Source organism: Ixodes scapularis, unplaced genomic scaffold (assembly GCF_016920785.2).
Source record: "Ixodes scapularis isolate PalLabHiFi unplaced genomic scaffold, ASM1692078v2 PGA_scaffold10__122_contigs__length_95168666, whole genome shotgun sequence".
NCBI classification, from domain to species: domain Eukaryota; kingdom Metazoa; phylum Arthropoda; class Arachnida; order Ixodida; family Ixodidae; genus Ixodes; species Ixodes scapularis.
In genome coordinates, this window is record NW_024609836.1 from 1,696,020 (window position 1) to 1,717,973 (window position 21,954).

A 21,954-nucleotide genomic window follows, 5' to 3' on the forward strand; every position below is an offset into this window, starting at 1 on the left:
GGGCACGCCTGAAGGATGGAAAACTATCCAGTTATTCTTTACCCGGGTATGTCATGACTATGCTACAAGCCCACGTGCACAAGTTACACAAGCTTGAGACATATGCATCGTGGGTTTCTCAAACTGGGGCTTTCGAAAATGGGGCGCAAAGGGCGGGGTGTTTGCACACAGGGCTCTTGAAAACGGGTGTTTTCGTGCAGTACATCAAAATTACATCCTATGAAAGACTTGCAAAGCTCTTGACCAATCGTGGGAGGCCGACCGCAGCGGCGCTTCTCGTCGCAGACGCCATTGTATCTGGAAAGAACGGGCCAAACACCATCCATACAGGGGAATGCTTTATTGTAGTTTCAACGGAGAGAACGAAACTACAGAGACTGGACGAGCAAACCACACTTTCCGGAGACAACTGTAGAAAAGTGCACGGGTCAACGTCCTCGAGTGTAATAAATATCTGCCCCCTGACGGGCCAAACTGACAACACGTGCCACGCTCTGACGGGCCCAAAATGACAACACCCCGACTTCTACTGCAGTGGTTAGAAAAAGCATTATCAAAACACTCAAAGCAACAGTTGCGCATCCGCGGCGGCAACACGAACGCGCCGCTTCCGCGGTTGCTGCTGCTAGTGCAGCTGCGGCAGCTGCAAGCACTCCGCTCCAGGTGCCTTGCGGGCAGCATGCGAGACGCTGGGTGCTCCAGGGCCCTCCAGACTTGCGACAACAATCTCTCGGTGCGTACCTTGCAACCGCAACAGGTTGGAGAAAAGCAAGCAAGGGAACTCTCGCGCAACTAGCTAGTGCTCTCGGCGGGCCCGTCTTTCTGGCTCGCAGATTCCAGAAAGTGTGCGCGAAGGTCAAGTCCAGGCCAAAGTCTCGAGAACGTTCAAATCGTCGGCTGAAGCGGGTCTATGTACGGTTCGGCAAGTTTTGCGGCTGCCACTCCAGAGAAAAGGGGAGATATTAGTTTTGAGAGAGCTACGGTAAGGAAATAGTGGTTAGGCCGTCACATCACAAGTCGCTGGGAGCACTTTCAATCGAGCCACAATGAATGTTGCGTAAAGTGCCACTGCATTCGCTGCCCAAAATAAGAATATAGCAATTATTGAGCAAAAGAAAATTCTAACAAATAAAAACAAGGCTGGACTTGACCTCTTTTGTTTTCTTTAAGTATACAGCTCAGAGAAACAAAAAAACCCACTCACAAATTCATGCACTCGACACATAAAGGGGCTCAATGAGTTACAGATTACAGGGAAGAAAAGAAAGCGGCTGTAGAAATTATGTTTCAAAATGGGCCCACGCAAAAAAAAAAAAAAATTACAATGAGCAACCAGTGGCCAGACGGGAAAACACACGAAAGCATAGCTCTTCTCCCACCTGGCAACGTGGAATCTGGCTAAAAACAAATCATGTTAAGGGGAGAGAGTGGACATATCTCTCCCCCTTCCGGGCAGTTATGGTTGTCCGAGGGTCCTTCACAAAGCACTCCCGCCTTAGAGGCATTCCCCCTCCCCCAACCTCAGAGCAAGACTACACCAATGTTTAACATAAAAAAAAGCAAAAAAAAAACCCCTCTAAGGAAAAAAAAAAACTCAGGTAAAGAAGAGATGACACAGCAGGGGCTGCCTGTGGCACAGAAGGAGGCTTCTCAGTCTTCCTTGGGCCTCTGGCCAATGGGGATCTTCGACTTGATGCTGGGTCAGAGAAATTGGGATCGGCCATTAGTACGGTTCAGTTGACACTTTCCTAATGAGGGGGGAGGAACCACAGAATATGGACAGAAAGAGGATACGAAGGTGGTGGAGCCCTTGAAGACCAGCAAACACTTTCCAAAACTTTCCCAATTCGTCTTTCAAAAAAACTCCCAGTCCCTCAGCGCATCCTCATGCTCCCACTAGGGAAGAGGGTAAGCAGACTTGTTTTTCTCTCGTTCCAGTCACAAGATATAAGAAAAGAGGAGCGGTTTGCCCCACGACACCGGTGTGGTGCCGCCTTCGAAGATTCACTACTTTTATACTGCCGCCCCTCCCTCCTTTGCCGCAACTTGGCTAGCCATTTTGCTGTCACCCAAAGGGCAGGCTTTTCCCCTATAAGAGGCCATGGTAGTACAAATGGACCGGCGTTGCCAGTCCACGCATGCGATGGACGGGAAGCTTTTGTTCGAGCCCGTGCTCGTTCTGACCTCCTCATTTGAACCTTCCAAAACGTTTGTGGCAGTATTTCAACCTGTCGACCGAACGTCTGTACGCAACACCGCGTTCAACAAGAACCACGGTCGACACTCGAGTCAATTGTCCGTCCCCCCAGCCCCCCCCCACGGCCCGTCGCACTTTTCCGAAATGTTGCCTCGCCGTTCTTTTCTTTTTTTTGCGAAGACACCGAGGGGAGGGAGCATCTCGTAGGGCGACCCAATGTGCCGTCAATAGAGGGGTGACAACGCCCGCAGTTCCCCGTAAAGCGTCGTCTGATGCTTATATATTTGCCATCTAACTGCATCCCATTATTTTACTTCTGCAGTCAATTCTTCGACATGTTTTGACAACTTTCGAATTCGGCGTGTCGGGTACATGTGAAGAGGTTAGAGGGGGTACATGAAACAGTACTGATGCAGACTGAGCGTGTAGGTGACTCTAGGACAGCACGAGGGTTCAAAGGCCAATTACTTGTGACAACCGAGGTTTGCTCGGGAACCATCTACTACTATGCAAAGCGTCGTGCTTTGCCTTCCTAAGAAATCAAAAACAGTGGCTTTTGATTATATATACCAGTAGTTCTCGAATGGGGGTCCACTACCCTTTGGGGTCTGCAAAGCCATTCTAGGGGCCCGCGAAACTGCCTTATCAGTCAAGCCTGGCAATAAAAGTTTATTGTTATCAGGTTGAGAAGCAATGTTCCAATTTTTCGATTAGTTTTCTCGCGTGTATCTCCATAAGAGAAATCTACTTCACACTACTCCCTAGTTATATCCACTTATAAAATCATTATTGCAAGAAACATTTCCCTTCCACTCACCACGTGGGCCCACAAAACATCAATGGTTGAGAACCACCGATATACAGGATGGGTTGTCGAAATATTTCTCACGTACTTAATGTGTTTAAAGAAAACAAGTAGACAATGTCGCTTCCTTTCTTAGATTATCAATAGTTTGTGTTTGCGAAGATAAAACATTCAGCAGTAAACTTCCGACTTCATCCGTTTTTCGCAAATCAGGACACTGCTCATCCAGGTTGTCGACCCGCTCTTGCACTATGGCCGAAGTAATTGACGAACATGGCCAGATTCACGATAAGGCGTTTGTAAAAAAGTCGTCAATCTTGACTTCAAAGCACTACATATTTCTTACAGTGGCTCAGTTCCTGCGTTTCATTTGTTGCGTCACAACTAGCATACCACAGCACGCAATGGACGCTCGCCAAATCCCAGTTTTCTTTGATAAGAATGCAGTCGTGCATTGAAAACTTCTCGGTTCAACTAGCTGCACTTCACTCGTGCACTACCCTTCACATTTACAGTGTTTTCAGGGTACAAAGCACACAGAACAGGGTTTGACTTTATGCATTCCATTTGAGGATTCTTCAGATTGCAAAGGAACGAGCTTTTAACGTGAAGATTGAGATCTAAAAATTGTAGCGCACCCTCAGAAGTGGTCTCAACCTTAAACTTTAGTCCTGGAGAACAATCTGTAAACACATGTAATATCGAGGCACTCACACTTTCGATGTCTGTGTTATCGTTGCCTTTCAGCACAAAGGCAACGATAAGATTTTAGATCTCAATCTTCGATGTGAGCCCTCGCATTTGTGTTGGGCCTATGAGCCTAGGTCTAAAAAGGGGCTCTTAGTATATGAATCCGCACACTCTAAGACAGTGAAAAGAGCCATTGCACAGTCCAGTCTCCGCACCGCTTTGTTTAAGTCATGCCACCATAGGTGTGGTGAGAGCTTTTTTTATGCAAGTCACACGGTTGTCAAATGCTGGTTTTCCTTTGGGAGTTGTCATGGGCGTTGTGGAATCCTTGGTTAAGGTGTTTAGAGGGCCTGGTAGTACTGAGGCAAGACCAAAACCAACGGTAAGACCTGTGGTCTTGCTGTATATGCACAAGGTGTCCCATGGTGTCAAGAAGGTTGCCAGTAGGTACAACGTGCCAGTTGTGTTTTCGGCTCCAGCTAAGTTGGGGCAGCTGTGTGCAGCCGTGAATCGAGGTGGGTGCGCAATGTCAAGTTAAGCACCGCAATCCCTTTGTCGCCTGCGCATGTGGGGTGGTGTACCTTATTCCGTTGTCCTGTGGAAAAGTGTACATTGGGCAGACGGGGAGATGTGTTAACGACCGGGCGAGGAAACATTCTCTGTCCTTACGCTCCTCCCCGTCTGGCAACCTAGCGGTCCACTGTGACAGATGTGCGTGCTCTTCAATGTTTAAGGAAATTAGGATTTTAGCCCGACATAAAACTAAGTATGCTCGGGAGATTGACGAAGCTTTTTTTATTGCCAACCATGACGCGGGCATGTGCATTAGTGTTGCGTCACTTGCCCTGGTTAGTGATGAGGTGAATTTTATCAGAAAGGCGGGCAAATACGTGTAGCCACGTATCGGCTTGAGTGAAGGATGACGTGTTATCGGGCCGATTGCTTTTATGTTTTTCTCCTTTCAAGTTTACTTGCTGAATGGCGCAGCAGTAAATATTTCAGCTGTAAGTCAACGCTGTATCTGTGCGTTTCCTTTTACTGGTCCTTCGTCTTTTTTGCACTGTTTTATCCCATTCAAGATGCAGCAGCCAGTTTAATTACTGTGTTGTAGAGAAAAAAACTTTCTTCTTTTTTAAAACGATTTATTTATTAATTATGTAAAGCTTTATATGGAGCAATATGTGAATGGACCCTAATGCGAAAAACCCCAAATGAATGTCTCGAGAAGGTCTTGATTAGTACGGGTCGAAGTTTTAACGAGACGTTTTGAGATGCCTTCAATTGAAAAGTTTTCCATGCATAGCATAAAAACATTCACATTTGCATATCATGGCCCATTAACATTTTTTATTCAGTTTATTCAAACTAAATACACAAGAAGTTTTCATTATATCTAACCAGGGTGTCTAGCAAATTATTATTTTGAAATTCCCCGACTTATCCACGTTTTCCCTGACAATTGCAGGTGAAATTCCCTGACCACTGTAGAGGCAATTAAATGTATAAGACCATTACAATACAAGGCACTTAGAGGATTATTTTGCATGCAGTGATGTGACTGGCCTAAGCAGTTTCGGAGCACCTTTCGGAGCAGCCAAAACAGTGTTTTGGAGCAGCAAAAGTGGCTTTTGGAGCTGCTAAAACAGTGTTTCATAGCAGCAGAAGTGGCTTTCAGAGCAGATATTCTAATAAAAATAAAAATATTTATTTTAAATGCTGGACATGCGAAGGGAATCTTGCTCGCCGAAATAAACCAATTATGGTCAAGTTCGGCTACCTGGGAGTCTTTCAAGATGTAACTGAAATGCCAATGACATGACACAGTTATTTTTGCTTCTTGAAACATTCTGCAAGGCTCGAGCCAGCTTTGCTTTGGCTTAGGCTAGTAATGAATGTCCACTTTCAATGTCTCCAAGGAGACATTAAGACATCCCACAAGTGTACAATGCTGTAGGCATTGCCAAGCAATTCCGAAAAACCACTTGCCACCGTTTTACTGATTCGCGACGTGCCAGATTTTTGTCAAAAGTAATTAAATGTAAAACAATGAATTGCAAGCGTCCCGGCTGGTGCCTCTGTCGTGCAATTATGTTCGCATGCACGTGAGGGCAACTCCGGCAGGCTTGCAGGTGCACGTGCTTCATCGCGCAAGCGAAACGGCTGTTCGATCGAAACCGAAACCATGCCCCTCCGCTCCGTCGCCAACTGGTTGCCAAAAGTCTATGCAAAATGTAACTGCCCAGCATGCGACAAAAAAGAGTCCAGGGCCGCATGCTTGCAAGGCCGGCAAGCAAGGTACAAGCTAAACACACAGAAAAAAAGAAACTGAGCGCATCGATGCAAGACATCGCGAGCCAGGGTCACTAAGTTCTTGGAGCGCTTTGCGCAACGACTGAACTCGAGACAAACAAGCGCGCTGTGCGGGTTCAGTGTGCAGACATTCCCTTCTTTGCTTTAGCTCACTTCTCTTCAACTTTCTTTCACGGCAGATTTTTTACGTACCGGGGTCCCTCTCGAAAAAAGAAGAAACTTAGGTGTTTAATGGCACAGCGGCAACTAAGGCCATAGTGTGCCAAACACAAGGTAAGTTAAAGCCAATACTGAAAAGACCTATAGTAGGTAGTTCCATCTTAAAACTATAGAAAATGAATGATTAAAACCTTACAAGATACAGGCCTATTAAGGCCTCCAGAAATTTTAACCAATGCTCCACTAACCAGAGGCACTCTAAAGGAATTTCATTCACGCAAGGAAGTATGGAAAATGTGCCGACGATACAAGATCGCCGGCTCTCTGCCACCACTAATTTTCAGGTAAACGTAATAGAAAAGAAAGCAAACTAAATTTCATAGCCGATGTAGGATGCCAATGCGATCTAAAAACTTAAAAACTTGACGGTGCAGCACAAGAGGTTCGTCACCCAATAATAATGCCGGGTGGAACGGGACGCGATTCCGGAAAAAGGTAGAGAAAAAAATGGTGCGTTCGTGATGGTACTTGGGACATACGATAAGAATATGCAAGACGCTCAAAGACTCGTTACAGTGTTCACATTTCGGAGCTGCCTCTGCCCGTAGAAGGTACCCATGCGTGAGATGGGTGTGTCCCAGTCTCAGACGACAGAGCACAACCTCAAAGAAGCGCTCCCTGTGTCGGCAACTTGCCCATTCCCGCAGAGTAGGTTTCACACAATGAAGCTTGTTGTGTATTTCCGTGTCCCATTCTAACTGCCACTTTTTCTGGATTGCTTTTTTAAGACCGTGTTTGTAATCAGTGTACGGAACGTCCTTGATATCCACTTGCCTCTCAATGCACGTACTGGCAGCTCTATCAGCATCCTCATTTCCCTGAATACCGACGTGACTAGGCACCCAACAGAAATTGATGTGTAAATCTGATTTTGCTGCAGTGTGCACAATGTTCCGGAGCCTAGTAACGAAGGTATTCTTTGGTACTTCCAAAGAAGCAAGTGCCTTTAAAGCGCTGAGAGAATCAGAGTAGATAACAGAATGCTGGATAGCGTTTTTTATAATGAATTCAACAGCTAAAATTAAAGCATATAATTCTGCAGTAAATATTGAGGCTCTGGCATCAAGACACCTTACAACCTTCCATGTCTCGCTTATAACAGCACAACCAACAGCAGAGTCACTCCTAGTACCATCTGTGAAGAAACTCCTACAGTCACTGTACGTATAAGCAACCTGGGAAAACTCCTGCTGCAGGGCAGCAACAGGAGTTTGCCGCTTATTATATTTGATCAGAGTAAAATTGATTATGGGTGCTACGCACTCCCAAGGAGCCACCGCCAGTGGAAGTTGGGCAACTAGGCTGAAACTGTCAAGGTTGTAAGCCTGTGAATATGTTTTAATTCTCTGCGTAAAAGGGAGTACGACAGATGCTTTGTTCTGGAATGTAGTTTCATAGCGAGAATCCTGAATTGCTTCCTGGATCGGATGAGAAGGGACAGAGCGAATTCTTAATGCATACTGGAAGCCTAAATAAAACCGTCTTTTCTCAAGTGAATCTTCATTACTCTCAGCATATAGGCTAGGAATAGGGGACGTCCGAAAAGCACCAGTGGAAAGCCTCAGACCTTGATGGTGGATCGGGTCCAACACCTGAAGAGTAGATTGACGTGCGGATCCATACACTACGCATCCATAATCCAATTTTGAAAGAACCAAGCAGCGATAGAGACGAAGGAGACATTCCCGATCGCTACCCCAAGACTTATGTGAAAGCACCTTTAGGAGGTTCATTGACCTTGAGCATTTCTGTTTCAGGTAAAGTACATGACTACGGAAATTCAACTTTTTATCAAATATCACTCCTAGAAACTTGTGTTCATTACGAACAGGAATTGCCTGCCCCCTTAAGGTCAGACTAGGCTCTAGGATCATGCCCCTACGTAAAGAAAAGTTGACACATACTGACTTCTCTGGTGAAAAACTAAACCCATTGGCATCAGCCCACCTCATCAGACTATTAATTCCCAGCTGAAGTTGTCTCTCGCAGACCGAAATGTCACATGAACAGCAAGAGATCTGCAAGTCATCCACGTAAAGAGAATAGGAAAGTGATTGTGGGATAGACTTTCCAATAGAGTTCATTTTTATTAAAAATAGTGTTACGCTAAGAACACCACCTTGTGGAACTCCATTCTCTTGGACGAAACTACGAGAGAAGGTTGTACCAAGCTTGACACAAAAGTATCTGTCTTCCAAAAAGCTTTTGATGAGTGAGAGCATTCGGCCACGAATTCCGTACGAGGCAAGATCGTTCAAAATTCCATACCTCCATGTTGTGTCATAAGCCTTCTCTATATCAAAGAAGACAGAAACACAATGCTGTCTATTAACAAAAGCCTCACGAATAGTTTTCTCAAGTCGTACGAGGTGGTCCACCGTTGATCTGTGGGCACGGAAACTTGTCGAGGAGGTGATTTTCCTCTAAAAAATGGACCAATCTTGAGTTTACCATTCGTTCGAAGGTTTTCCCTAAGGAACTTGTGAGGGCTATGGGCCGGTAACTTGAGGGTAATGAAGGATCTTTTCCTTGCTTGAGGAGCGGGATAACCTCAGCTCTTTTCCAAGAATCTGGGAAGACCCCTTCTCTCCAGATCTGGTTAAAAAAAGCTTAAAAGCGCCTGCAGGGTATTGGAATGCAAATGCTTGAGCATACAGTAGTGAATTCGATCTGGTCCCGGGGACGTATTTTTACTTTTATTTAATGCTGCCTGTAACTCTCGAAAAGTAAAAGGTCTATTATAGGGTTCTCGTAGTCCTCCAGAGCAATTTATTCTCTTCTTCTCTATAACACTTTTATGCTTTAAAAATGCAGCCGAGTAGTGCGATGAACCTGATACAGATGCGAAGTGCTCCCCTAGAATATTGGCCTGCTGCTCAAGACTAGGCAGTACACCACCTGGCAGAACAAAAAGTGGTATGGAGAAGGCTCGATAATCCCCATTAATCTTGTGCACTTTTCCCCAGACAACTTTTACACTGGTGCGACTATTAACGGAGGAGGTGTATTTCTTCCATGTCGTCTTTTTTGATTGACGACAGACATATCGAGCCTTCGCCCGAGCCTGTTTGAAGGCTAAAACATTTGGAGGGGTCGGGTACCGGCGTAGCACATCCCATGAACAATTTTGTTTTTTTCGAGTCTCACTGCACTCCTTAGTCCACCAAGGTTTTGGCTTAGCTGGAAGGCGTGTAGAAGACTGCGGAATAGCTTTATGAGCTGCCTCAATTATAGAGGCAGTAAGGCATTTGCAGGCATCATTTACATCCAAGCCAACTAAAGTGTCAGGGTTGATCTCAGATGCACTTTCAAACATGGCCCAGTCTGCCTGGTCTACTTTCCAGCGTGGTGAACGTGTCATGAGAGAGCATGAAGGAGCAGTGCACTTTAAAATAATGGGGAAATGGTCGCTACCATATGGGTTAGGATGCACATGCCATGAGAAGTTAGGGAAAAGTGTGGCGGTCCCAATGGAGAGATCAATGCATGATGAAGAAAGGTGTTGACAGCTAAAAAAGGTAGGCTCACCAGTGTTAAAAAGACAAAGTGTTCGAGAGAATAACAGACTCAATAATTTTTCCTCGGATGTCGCGACGTGTACTCCCCCATAGAGGGTTGTGACAATTAAAATCACCCATCAAAAGGAATGGCTCAGGAAGCTGGTCTAAAAATGAATTAAAATCTGAGGATTTCAAAGTAAAGGATGGTGGTAGATACAAAGAGCACACTGTCAGAGCTTTGTGAAGCATGAACCGTACAGAGACTGCTTCCAGTGGGGTAGACAGTGGGACCTGTACGCAGGGCACTTCTCTCGGGAGAACCACCGCAACTCCTCCAGAAGAACTGACAGAGCACGGACGATCCTTTCGGAATACCTGGTACCGTCTGAGGAAGTTGGTATGGCTGGGATTTAAATGAGTCTCCTGTAAGCAAAGCACACGTGGCTTGTGTTCCTCCAGCAAAAACTCCACATCATCCAGGTTATGTAGTAGCCCTCGACAGTTCCACTGCATTAGCACTGAAACCATTATTAAGATATGAAATTATGAGCACACGGATGAACAGTAAAAAAAAAAAAAAATCATCCCTTTGGAGGTATCACAGGTTTTTTAGTTTTTTGCTTGGTTTTCGGATTCTGCCACTCCATCTCCTCCTGGTCAGACTCAGGGGTAGATGGGGAGGTGGATAGGGCAGGAGCACCGCTCTCCTGAGCTCCGCAAGCAGGCTTGCCTGCCGACTTGGGAGGGTCGGAGCTGCGAGATCCCAACCTGCGGCCACGACCAGAACCTGACGGGAGGGTGGCAGATGTACTGGGGAGGGATTCAACCCCATCCATCTTCTCCACCTCCTTCTGTGTTACAGAAGCTGCATGAGGGCCATGCAGCTCCTTGGTTGCAGGCGGTCTCTCCAGGGAGTGAGGCCGAGGGCTTCGCTTTTTCTCCCTGGTAGGAGACCGTGCAGACTGTACAGGCGCAGCAGGCGCTGGCCTGTCTTCGGATGTGGGAGCAGCCCGCGAACCCTCTCCGCGAAGAGAGGGAGCCTGCTGCCCCTGGGTAGGCTTTGGGGTCCTGAGGGCAGCAGCCAGGTCTTCGAGCAAGACCTGGGTTGCCCTCGACTCCATACGCGGCGCAGGACCCCGGCGCGCCACGTCGGCATATGAGCCTTGTGCAAGGAATGACCAGCGTTTCTTGGCCTCAAGGTATGTAATGTTCTCTTTAGCCTTTAAACTCAGTATCTCCTTTTCCTGCTTCCACAGGGGACAGGCACGGGAGTACGCTGCATGGGTGCCTTTGCAGTTGGAGCAGCACACAGTGCTTTCACAGACGTCTGCGACATGTTCGTTGCTGCCACACTTGGCGCAGATCTCTCTTCCACGGCAGCTCCTGGACCCATGCCCGAACCTTTGGCACCTGAAACACCTTTGGGGGTTCGGCACATAAGGACGGACACGGCAGTTCAGATAGCCTGCCTTTACTGTTGCTGGGAAACAGTGCCGTTCAAAAGAAAGAATAAGATGCTTTGAGGGAATCTCCTGACCCTCGCGGCGAAGTATAATCCGCTTTACTGCAATGACACCCGAGTTTCGTAGGCCTTCAAGGATCTCATCCTCACTTACATCTAGCAGGTCCTCTTCGGAGATGACACCACGCACAGTGTTCAAAGTCCTGTGCGGTGTTACCGTGACTGAGGTCTCCACGATGCTCTTCATCTTCTGAATGGCCACACTTTGCTCTTGTGTGGTGACCTCAACAAGGAGGTCCCCAGAATGCAACTTTTTTGCTTGGTAGGAGTGTCCGATCAAATGCTCAAGAACCTTGGCAACAATGAACGGAGACAGCTTGGCGGCAGGGCGTTGATTGTCTTCAGAGTGGACTACAAAAAACTTAACAAAGTGTTCTGTTTCTGGTGCTTTGGCGATGACTTGTTCCGGACAGGGCCGTTTGGATGCCTGCCTGGAACCGGGTTTAGAGAGAGAGGGAGCCATAAGAGGCGGAAAGTGTTCAGAACCTGTGGTGTGCCGCCCACCACGGAGCCCAACAAGGGAATAGTTAACGGACCATAACAAAAAGGGCTTTGCTGGAACCGTTAGACTATTAGCACTGCCCAGGTACTATAACCAAGTGTGGTTTTGGACGAGGAGTCTGTCGCCACCCAAGGTTAGCCCTTGCCGCCAAAGGAAATGAAAAAAGGAAAGAAGAGAAAATGAGAAGAGTGAAAAGAAGGAGAAGACAAAGGTAAAAGAGGGGAGGGGATAGTAGAAGTGGCGACTGACTGAATCATCCTGGTCGGGCCAAGCCAGGACACCCGTCTACGGGAAGCGGGGGCCAAAGTGGTGTATTGCCTCACCCGGGGGGCCCCGAAGGGTCCAAACCTAACCCGGGTTCGACTCAACCACCAGGATGCCCTTTTCCCCGGACACGGGAAAGCCACGCACAGCCAGACGTGGGCGGGTGAACCCGCATGGCTCGGGGTCCGTGGAGACGCCACTCTCCAAACACCTGTTTTCACAGGTGCCCCCTGCGGGGTCCCCCTCGAAAGCTCCTAAAAAGTGAAAGGGGGGACACTACCCAAAAAAGTAAATTTTTGAACCACTTGTCCGATTTAAATTATATTTACAGGGCTTGTTTCTGTTGATGTTGAGAACATTTCTGCCAATTTTTGTTAACCTGGGTGAAGTACAAAAAAAATTGCAAACGTTCAAAGACGAAAGTGGGCGTGTCTGCGTAGGAAAACTATCGTTTTGAAATTACTTATAAATTTGTCGTTTTCATGTGTTACATTGCATTAGGACAGTTCAGAGCAGATAACTATGGAGCTATATTTCTATGTTATACCATCTTTCATGACAAAAAAGCCACATAAACACAAATACAGTTTTTTAAGTTTCGATCCTTTGTCCAAAATTTTAATTCTTGAGCATGAAAAATGACAAAAATAAAAGAAAGCCTACCGAGAGAAACCTAGGTAATCAATACTTCGACACAGCAATCTTTGAGTTAGAGAGGGATTTTCGTAGCAGCGTATGTTTTAAACAAGAAAATTCATGTTGATGAACATGCGGCGGTCCTTATGTTTCAGTTTAGGAAGCTCCATATCTGCAGCGTCGTGTGGCCGTTGATTTCAGGAGCGAGAGCTTCAGCTAAAAAAGTGAGTCCCGCCGTGCCAAAACATAGTTTCGTTTCACAGCGTCACGTCATGGCTGGTACCCAGCACGCTAGCTTCGCAGGACACACACACACGCCGGCATCTATTGTTAAGAAAAAAAAAAAAGCAAGACGAGATTTACGCTTACGAGACGACGAGAGCGTGAAAGAAGAGACGGCATGGCGGAAAAAACCATGCAAAAAACCATGAACGATTAATGCAGGGTATTTTGAGTCGGGTGGCCGCTTGCGCCACCTTGCTCATGCATGCTCAGTTACGGTACTTAGTTTTTGGCCCTTTGGCGCAGGCTTGGTGCACATTACCCATATTTTGGCAAAATGTAGCAGGATGTAACACGGTTAGCCCCTTGGCAGAGTTTGGCGCAGCAATCACATCACAGTGCACAGGCTTAATCCTTAATCCAACTTGCATCTTCCGAAATATTCGGGTTCGTCCAGTTCGGATTAAACGAGCACTTCCTTGCTGCCGACATAGTCAGTGAAAGGGCACTTCCAAAAGCACAATGAAAACACGACGCTCAGCTACACATGTCAGTAATTGATTGGCAGCATGGCTGCCAGATGCACACTTTCGGATACTTTTTTGACTTAAGGCTTGAATTGGATTGGGGTCTGCGGTTTTCCCATTTGTTACTAAATCTAGTAGCTTTAACTGGATCTAGCCCTAGTGCAGCACCCTCAATCCAACCTAATCCAAGGCTTGGACTAGATTTGTCGGCAGTTGCCTCTGCATCGGGTAGCACACTCTACATCGGGTGAACAGAGCTGAATTTATCGCCATTTTTTTCTGTCCCCAAGTCTTTGCTCAGGGCACTCGATGGCGTTTCCGGCTCATTTTTCCTGACTGGGCTCGTTTTTTGACAATATCCTTGACAATTCCCCGATAATTAAAATTTCCCTGATAATTCCCTGTTTTCCTGGTCACTAGGCACCCTGTTAACATACACTCTAAATTAAATTTGTTTTAAAAAGGGCCACAATATGCAAATGAGAATGTGTCAACCTGCGCTTCATTCAAGATTTGATTTGCTTCTTAGCAACTCCATTGGTGCACTTGTACTATGAAGTGACCATTACGTTGTACAAATGCACAGGAGTTATTGGCTTATGCACCAGATGTTCAAACAAATTTGAACTGGCCTCCACCGCCTAGGGTGCACAAAAACAACTCGTTTCTGCATTTCTTTTTTTATTGGGCTATATCACGATTTATTTCGCAAGTATCACAAATCCATAAAATAGTCATGTATGTGCTACGCTTCGATATAAAACGCGCATGATAGTATTGCACCTTTTCCTTTCTTTGGGCTGTGAAAAAAGGATGCAACAAATGTTTGATTCTTGGTGCAAAAAAACAACAACAAAAAAATTGATTTTGCATTTTATATTGAATTGGGAGGCATAAGCGGTGTTCAGGCGTTACCGAAGAAAGGTAACGATATATGTTACTGGCAAAATAAACAAGTGCATTATCGACCTATGTTACCTCGAAATAAAGGAAATGTGTTACCATTAAGAACGCACGTTACTCTTGCATTACCTTTTATTTATAAATAGACGGTAACCACATTATTTTTTTGCTACATTAATTATCGCAACAATATAAGTACAGTGTAATCCACTTATAACGATACCAGATATAACGATATATCGCTTATAGCGATCAAATTTTTTAGATTTGTCAATTCTCCCATCGCCCCTATGTAAAAATAAACCATATATAACGATAGAATTATCGGCGACATATCGGATACAACGATAGAATTCTGGCCGCCCGGAAGGTGCTTATCACGAAAAATTTGCCTGGAAATTTGAGAAAAATTAAAATACTTGAAGCGAACGACATGAAAACTAGTAAAAATATCAAAAACCGGTCGGCGTGGAAAGATCCGCTAGGTGACGCGAGGCGCCGCCCGATTTAAAAAGTTCAGCCTCATCCTTCGGAACTCAGTGCTATCGTCATCGCAATCGCTGAAGGGAGGAGAGAAAGAGCTTGCTTGGCCGCCGCCGCGCAACGCTTCCTAGTTTTCCCCCGTTTCCGCACGTTCGTACGTTCGTGAGGTAAAAATGGCGCCGACTAAGCGCAAAGCGATATCTCTGGAGGTGAAGCAGCGAATTCACCGGGATTTCCGACAAGGATTCAAGGTTGGTAGCCTCGCAAAAAGATACGAGCTGTCTCAATCAACGATTTCTACAATCATCAAGGCTGGAGATGTCTTGAAGAAGGCTGGCACCAGCGGTCACGACGACCAGCGAAAGCGGGTTAGGGATCCTTTGTACGGCGACGTTGAAGACTCCCTGTACCAGTGGTTCTTGACCACTCGCAACCGGAACGTGCCCATAAGTGGACCTATTCTTGCCGCAAAGGCGAAGAAATTTGCTTCCCTTCTGGGACGGGAAAACTTCGAACCCGGCGGAGGATGGATTCAGCGGTTCAAGGATCGCCACGGCATCGTTTATAAAAACGTCGTCGGGGAGGCTGCCTCGCTGGACAGCAATCGCGACGAAAAATCACATCGAGCGACTGCGAAAGTAGTGACGACGACGGCGGCGACGAGAACACCCCGCCTCCAATGTCTTCACAAAATGCCCTGCTCTCCATCCAGTCGCTGGTCGGTTTTGTGCACGCAAAAGGACTGCCGCCAGCGTACGCGCAACAACTGGAAGCAATGCACACGGCAATTGTCAAACTTCAGCTCAAGCAAGCGCAAATTTCCGACTTTTTTAAGCATGCTTAAATTATTTTATAGTCATTTTCGTACCTTTTAATAAAGCCTTCGGTTTTCTTTGCCTCGGCTCGCGTTGTACGACCTGATTCACTCATCGCCCGTAAGTAACTTCTCTTTGTGTTTTTTTTTTGTCGGTCCAGATATAACGATAATCGGCTATAACGATTGGATTTTGCGGTTTTCTCAATATCGTTATAAGTGGACTGCACTGTAATGACTTGGCGCCTATACTTCGTTTCAGCTCAAGTCCAGATGCAACCGACTGTACGAGCTACTGGGATCTATGAAGCATCAAAAATGCAAGTCACTCTGCCTTTTTTGTTTATGCTGAAACCAAGTATAGATACAAGAAAAAAAAATTAACTACTTTTCTTTTTCAGGCTGTGGGAAGAAGTTGTAACGAGTAACGTGACTATATTACCCACTCGAAATAAGTAACGCAAGTATGTTACCCATTACTGTTTTGAAAAAGAAACGAGTGTGTTACTATGTTATCGAGAAATGTAACGTCTTACTGGTAACGCTTTTACTTGCAACGCGTTACCACCAACACTGCACATAAGTGAACAATTTGAGGATTTTTACACCTTGCAGGTGCAGATCATATTGAAGCAAATAAAGAAAAAAAAAAGACAAAGTCTGAAACTGCACTAGAGCTCCCTTACATCCAAGCAAACTGCCCTCCCTCACACCACGAAAAAGTGCCGACTCACCTTCCCAGCACGTTGCCCACGTGCGTCCTGGCCACCGAGAGGTATTGGTCGATCTCGGTCTGAAAGACCACAAAGCATCCATAAGTACCTCTCAGTTGGGGTTTTGAGGCACATTCGCAAACCTTTTCCCCACACCTGCCGTAACATGCAGAGAGGTAGCAGTCTACCCAAACTTAAAAGCAAACTGGGTGAATGTTGAGAAGCGGGCAGACCCTCGGTGCGCAACCAAAAAAGCCCCAAAAAGATTGCTGCAGCCAGTCCAAGAATTCTAAGCCTTCCAAGAAATGTGGCGGTCGTTTCATCAACGACCAACAGATTCGACTTGAGGCACAGAATCGTTCGGACGTCTTCGCAACGACTGTCGCTCACCCCAGGGAGTTAATGAACGAAAGCGACCAAACTTTCAAACACCGTCCAACACTTTCCTCGATTTTAGGAGCCTGGCAAACACGGATTACGCAGTTTACCCAAGGTCTCCACCGCATCGAAAGTGGATGTTTCCCATGGCCGTCATTTTTTCCGCGTTCTTTCAATGCATACGCGACCTTTGAATGTCAAGTGTCGTCTCCAAGCAATTTCAAAAACCACCAAAAAAAAGCCCACCCTGCTGGAAAGGGCCTTTTTCCTCTTTCCACGTGTACGATTGTTTGCTCGATTTTTTTAACTTTTATATATTCAGGTCATGACTTGTGTAGAAAAGTCTGTGTGCAAAGAAAAAAACGTGACTCATTTTGCGCTTTATATTGAAGTGCGACGCAGAAGTAAATAATTTCAGAGTTTTGTAGACTCGGCGGAGCTGCAGATAACGATAAAAAAAAGACAAGCAAGAAATTGCACGTAAGCAAATGCCACTCCCTTAGGCCACGGAAAAGTACAAACAACTGGCTACACTAGACAAAAATATTCAGCCCTTTGCATGCCCCCAAAATAAAAGTAAGCCAACTGACCCACCTAAAAATTAAATCCAAGATTATTCAAGGTCGTAACTGGAACCGAGTCAAATGAAGATATACGCAAGTCGGGAGAAGCTAGAAGTACAACCATAATGCAAAGTCTTGGAATTTTTCTAATTCTTTATTGGCCCAGTATGGAATGCCAACCTCCACAGATGGCGGAACTAGGTGCCACAAAGCCCGACTAAGCGAGTCTGTACCGCGCACAACTCGTAACAGCAACAACCAGACTGCATGTCTCTGGAACTGGGTGCGTGCCTTCCAAGCTGCAGCCAACGCAGAGAGTCGCTCACCTTGTATGTCTCGTAGACCTTGGGTAAGGTGAACAGTGCCACGTACGCTGCGGAAAAAGATTCAACGGCATTGGCCTCGCGCGGTTTGGACACTGCACGTCGCACTGTCGCAGCCCCCACCCAGAAACGAAGAGGAGAAATGCCGGGTCATAAAGGCGGAGAACATGCACGTCAGGCCGTCGCCATTTAAAGACATTTGCCAAGCGTCTGCCCAAGAGGCGAGAACGGAGGGGAGGAGCTTCAGCTTCCCCAGCAAGCAGAGACTGATTGCTTAGAGACACTCTAGCTTTTATACCAGAAATAACCGGTAAACTATGACCCAAGGGCGGACGCTCCCTCAACCCTGCCTAAAAGAAGGAAGTTGCTTACGCACGACCGAGCTACACCCACGGCACGCGGCAATAAGAGCAAAATCCAGACCAAAGTCTCATATGCTAACATAGAAAAGCTGACGGGGTCCTCCTAACATTGAATCGACACATCGGCATTTGCAGCAGACACCGCATTAATTCGTGCAAGCGTCGTCCACGATTGTAAACGAATCCCTTCAATTTCCCAGATTACAATTCAGTGCAAAGAAGGATACCAGCTCAAGATCTTTAGTCTGCTCTTGCCACAAGACACACAATACTTGTAAAGTGCTCCCCAATGCCACGTCATGGTCCCTTCAGCTCTATGCGTACCACGGGAAAAGTATAACTTTTTGAGGAATGGACACAACTTTTTTTTAAAAAACCAGTCAGTATATGGCTAATTTTGATACATCAAAATGTAACCCATAAGCTCCTCCTTAGCACAGCAGAATGTTTACCCTAATGCCAAAAATAAAGTTTGTTAGTTTAAATACTGGACTTTGAATTTGTGCAAAAATAGGAACAATAGTCTATCCATTTGCAGCTATATCAAACCATACAATGACTTTAAAAAATGCTAAATATACAAAGTGTCTTATACACAGCACTATCACTTCGGAAAAAGCTCTAGCTGAAACTGCCTTTCTTTTTGGTCCTTCGACAAGTGTGTTTGTGGCGTCATGCCATTCAGACATGTTGTTGCATGCGGAGGTGCATGTCGTCCAGAAACCTTGCTTCTGCACAAAACCTCGCTTGGTGATAGCAGGACTCTAACTTCTCCACTGCCTTTGTTTTCATTGCTTGCGGCACAGATAAAATGCCTGCCCTGGCTCACGACAGTCCAGAGAGCTAGAACAACGCTCTCCAACGAGCACCCATCGATACTCTGCCTCGGACATAAAATGCTGCTGTAAATGCTCAAATAAAACAATCCCACATCATCCACAGTCCTCACTGCTGCTGCCATTCAAAAACCAATAGGCAAAAGCAGTTGGCAAAAGTGATTCAGGCCGTCTTTGTGGTGGTCCCAATGTCAGCAGGGCACCGTGTTTGACAAGTAGCACAGCCGTGTGGAGATTTGTTTCCGACATCTCACCAGCTTGGGAGAAAGTTCAAAATGAAATGAAGCTATAGTTCTTCGGCTATCCACGAGATGCTGCAAGATGTTCCTGCGTGACAAATTCAAACCTTGGTGCACGTGGCAGCCATCAATCACGGGCGATAGATGGCCTATCGACACAACATAGAGATGGCAGGAGTATGGCACACTCTAGTCTAAACGATACGGCACCCAAAGTGAACAAATCGCTGCAGGAAGTTGATCTGTTCTTGGCCAAGGTGGCCGAGGAGGTTCACTCACCCAGGATGATGAGGGTCATTCCGTTGAACCAAGACCCCACGTAGGTCAGCACCCAGAGCAGGAGGGCCAGCTTGGGACAGAGAACGGGAGAGGTCACACACGAGACATGCACACACACACTCTGCAGTTCTCGACCCCTCTGCACACACCTGTCCCTCCCATCGGGCAAAGAAAGCACACGCACCAACTCAATTTTGAAGATGCACATGCTGCTTTTTGCAGGGCAAGAGCAGCTACTCGCCCACGTTAACCCTTTCCATACGGGAGACGAGCTCAGCTCGTCAGGCATTTACTTGCAAAAAATACGGAAGACGAGCCCAGCTCATCCAAAATAGTTTCGCTGGTGATATGATCCTAAAGACGTCTTGAGCTCGTCCGTTGCTCTGCACTTGCTGGAAAAGGCACCAGATGGCGTAAGGAGCCCGTAGAAAGAATTTTTTTTGACAGGGGCTTTTGTTGTTGCGCTGGCTACCCTGTGCTTTAAAAATGGCGGCCCACGTAGGATGAGTCGACGATTCCTCACGTGGGGCAAAAAAAAAAAGAAAAAAATTCTTCAAGTGGAAGCGATGTGGAACTGGACTCCGGTGAGTCTTGGATAGACTACCTCACTTCCGATGAAAGTGAAGACGAGAGCACCGACGACAAACTCTTCACGTGTTTGGTCAAAAATTGACAGGAATAATATCCCTCGTGCACCGCCTCGATTTCCTTTCACTGGCTCTCCTCTTATCAACGTCCAACTAGACGAGGGTGGCGGAGTTGTGGAGTATTTCCTTCAGTTTTTTCATGAAGAGCTCGTTGATCTCATCGTCGCGCAACGCAGTTTCTTCGGTCGCACCAGCGCACGGCTGGTCACAGAAAAGCTTGGAAGTTAACCGATAGAAGAGAGCTGCTGGTGTTTCTTGCACTAATCATTTTGCAAGGAGTGATCGACAAGCCTGAAGTGAAATTTTACAGGTCGACGCGAGAGATCCTCCACACACCAATTTTTGGCGACACAATGAGCAGAGATAGGTTCTTCCTCCTGATGAAGTCTCTGCACTTCACGGACGAGTCACCGGACGATAAGCACCCTCATCCGAAACTTCGGAAGCTATGGCCTGTCCCGACTAGGCTCGTTGACAAATTTCAGGCACTCTACACGCCAGAGCGGGACGTGTCCGTCGATGGAAGCCTGCTCCGTTTCAAAGGAAGACTTTCCTGGAAACAATTTATGCCCTTGAAACGTGCTCCTTTTGGCCTAAAGTTCTTCGTTTTATGTGAAGCCTCCAGTGGATACACTTGGAATATTATGTTGTACACTGGAAAAGGATCTGTTGGTGGTAACGAAGACGAAGCCATGGGAACGCGTGTGGTCACATCACTCATGGGTCCGCTGTTGGACGAAGGATATTGTGTTACAGTAGACAATTACTACAACTCCCCAGAGCTTGTTGACAAGCTCATCGCACGCAAGACTGATGTCTACGGCACAGCCAGACCTTGTCGAAAGGAGATGCCGAACTTTGACACAAAACGACTTCGGAAAGGTGAGATAGAGGCGTTTCAAAGAGGCAAGTGTCTATGTGTCCAGTGGAAAGACAAGAAGCTTGTGACTTTCCTGAGCACTGCACATTCAGCAGGGAGCACTGATGTCACCGATCGGAAAGGGGAAGTGGTTTCAAAGCCGATCATCGTCATGGACTACAACAACACCATGGGCGGGGTGGATAAAAGCGACCAAAACCTCTCTTACTACCCGAGGGCACGAGATGGCCGAAAGACCTTTTACAAGAAGTTGTTTCGCCATTTAGTGGACATGGTAATTTATAATGCATTTCCATTACACACGAAGAGCGGAAATTCTATCAGCCATCTCGAGTTTAGACTGAGCTTAGTGGAGTGACTGATATAGCAAAACTGTGACAACGTGGGCCCACAGAGAAGAGGTAGGACCTCTGACCACTCCTTGACAAGGCTTACAGCACGACATTTCCCGACTACTTGCCGCCAACAGAAAAAAAGACGAACCCGACGAGACGGTGTGTCATTTGCACGAAGAAGAAACAAGGACACGGTGCCCTGATTGCAGCGTAGCCTTGTGCGCAATACCATGTTTCCGTGTGTTTCACACAAGCGCAGACTTGGAATTTTCTATGAAGCTCTAGTTCTTTCTTGCACAGAAGCTGCCCGTTTTTGTGGAAAACTGTGAGACAGTTTTTATTCCCCGTTTTGTTATGCACATTTTTTGTTGTGCAGTGAAGCCCACCTTTTGTTATTCTGCAATGCTAATAATAAACCATGCCTTTTTCACGAAAATTTGACACGTGGCTCTGGTTTATAAACCTTTCTGAACCATTTGCAGAAGTAAAAAATTTCAAGATTTTTAGCAAGTTTTTAGAAAAAAAAAAGCCGTTCCGAAAGGGTTAACAGTTAGAAGGAACCAATTTTTCTTAATATATCCATTTTAGAAATACCACAAAAAACTGATCAATAAGCAAGCCTCTACTGTACTTATTTTAATTTTATTTTTTCAAGGTTTGACTGACCACCTCTTCCGCACTCTAATTGTTAGGAATGTGACCGATACATTAAAGCAGTAACTAGGAACACAGCCACAGCCTATCCTAAAGGGAAGACGTCCAACAATAGGGACCCAGCATTTCGGGGCCTACTCTGCCGCTTCTT

General features: G+C 46.2%; 1 protein-coding gene across 2 annotated transcripts in view; it reads right to left on the bottom strand.

Annotated features, from left to right (window-relative positions):
- Positions 1-325: 325 nt before the first annotated feature.
- LOC8029737 (reticulon-3) overlaps positions 326-21,954 on the bottom strand; it is a 41,134-nt gene continuing 19,505 nt past the window's right edge. For both annotated transcript variants that reach the window (XM_029985457.3, XM_029985458.3), the window contains 4 exons: positions 19,288-19,357; positions 17,575-17,621; positions 16,329-16,387; positions 326-1,696 (listed from right to left, as the gene is read on the bottom strand). In XM_029985457.3, the coding sequence (XP_029841317.2) occupies positions 1,651-1,696; positions 16,329-16,387; positions 17,575-17,621; positions 19,288-19,357 (222 nt within the window). In that variant the 3' untranslated portion in view covers positions 326-1,650. The remainder of the gene's footprint in view (positions 1,697-16,328; positions 16,388-17,574; positions 17,622-19,287; positions 19,358-21,954) is intronic.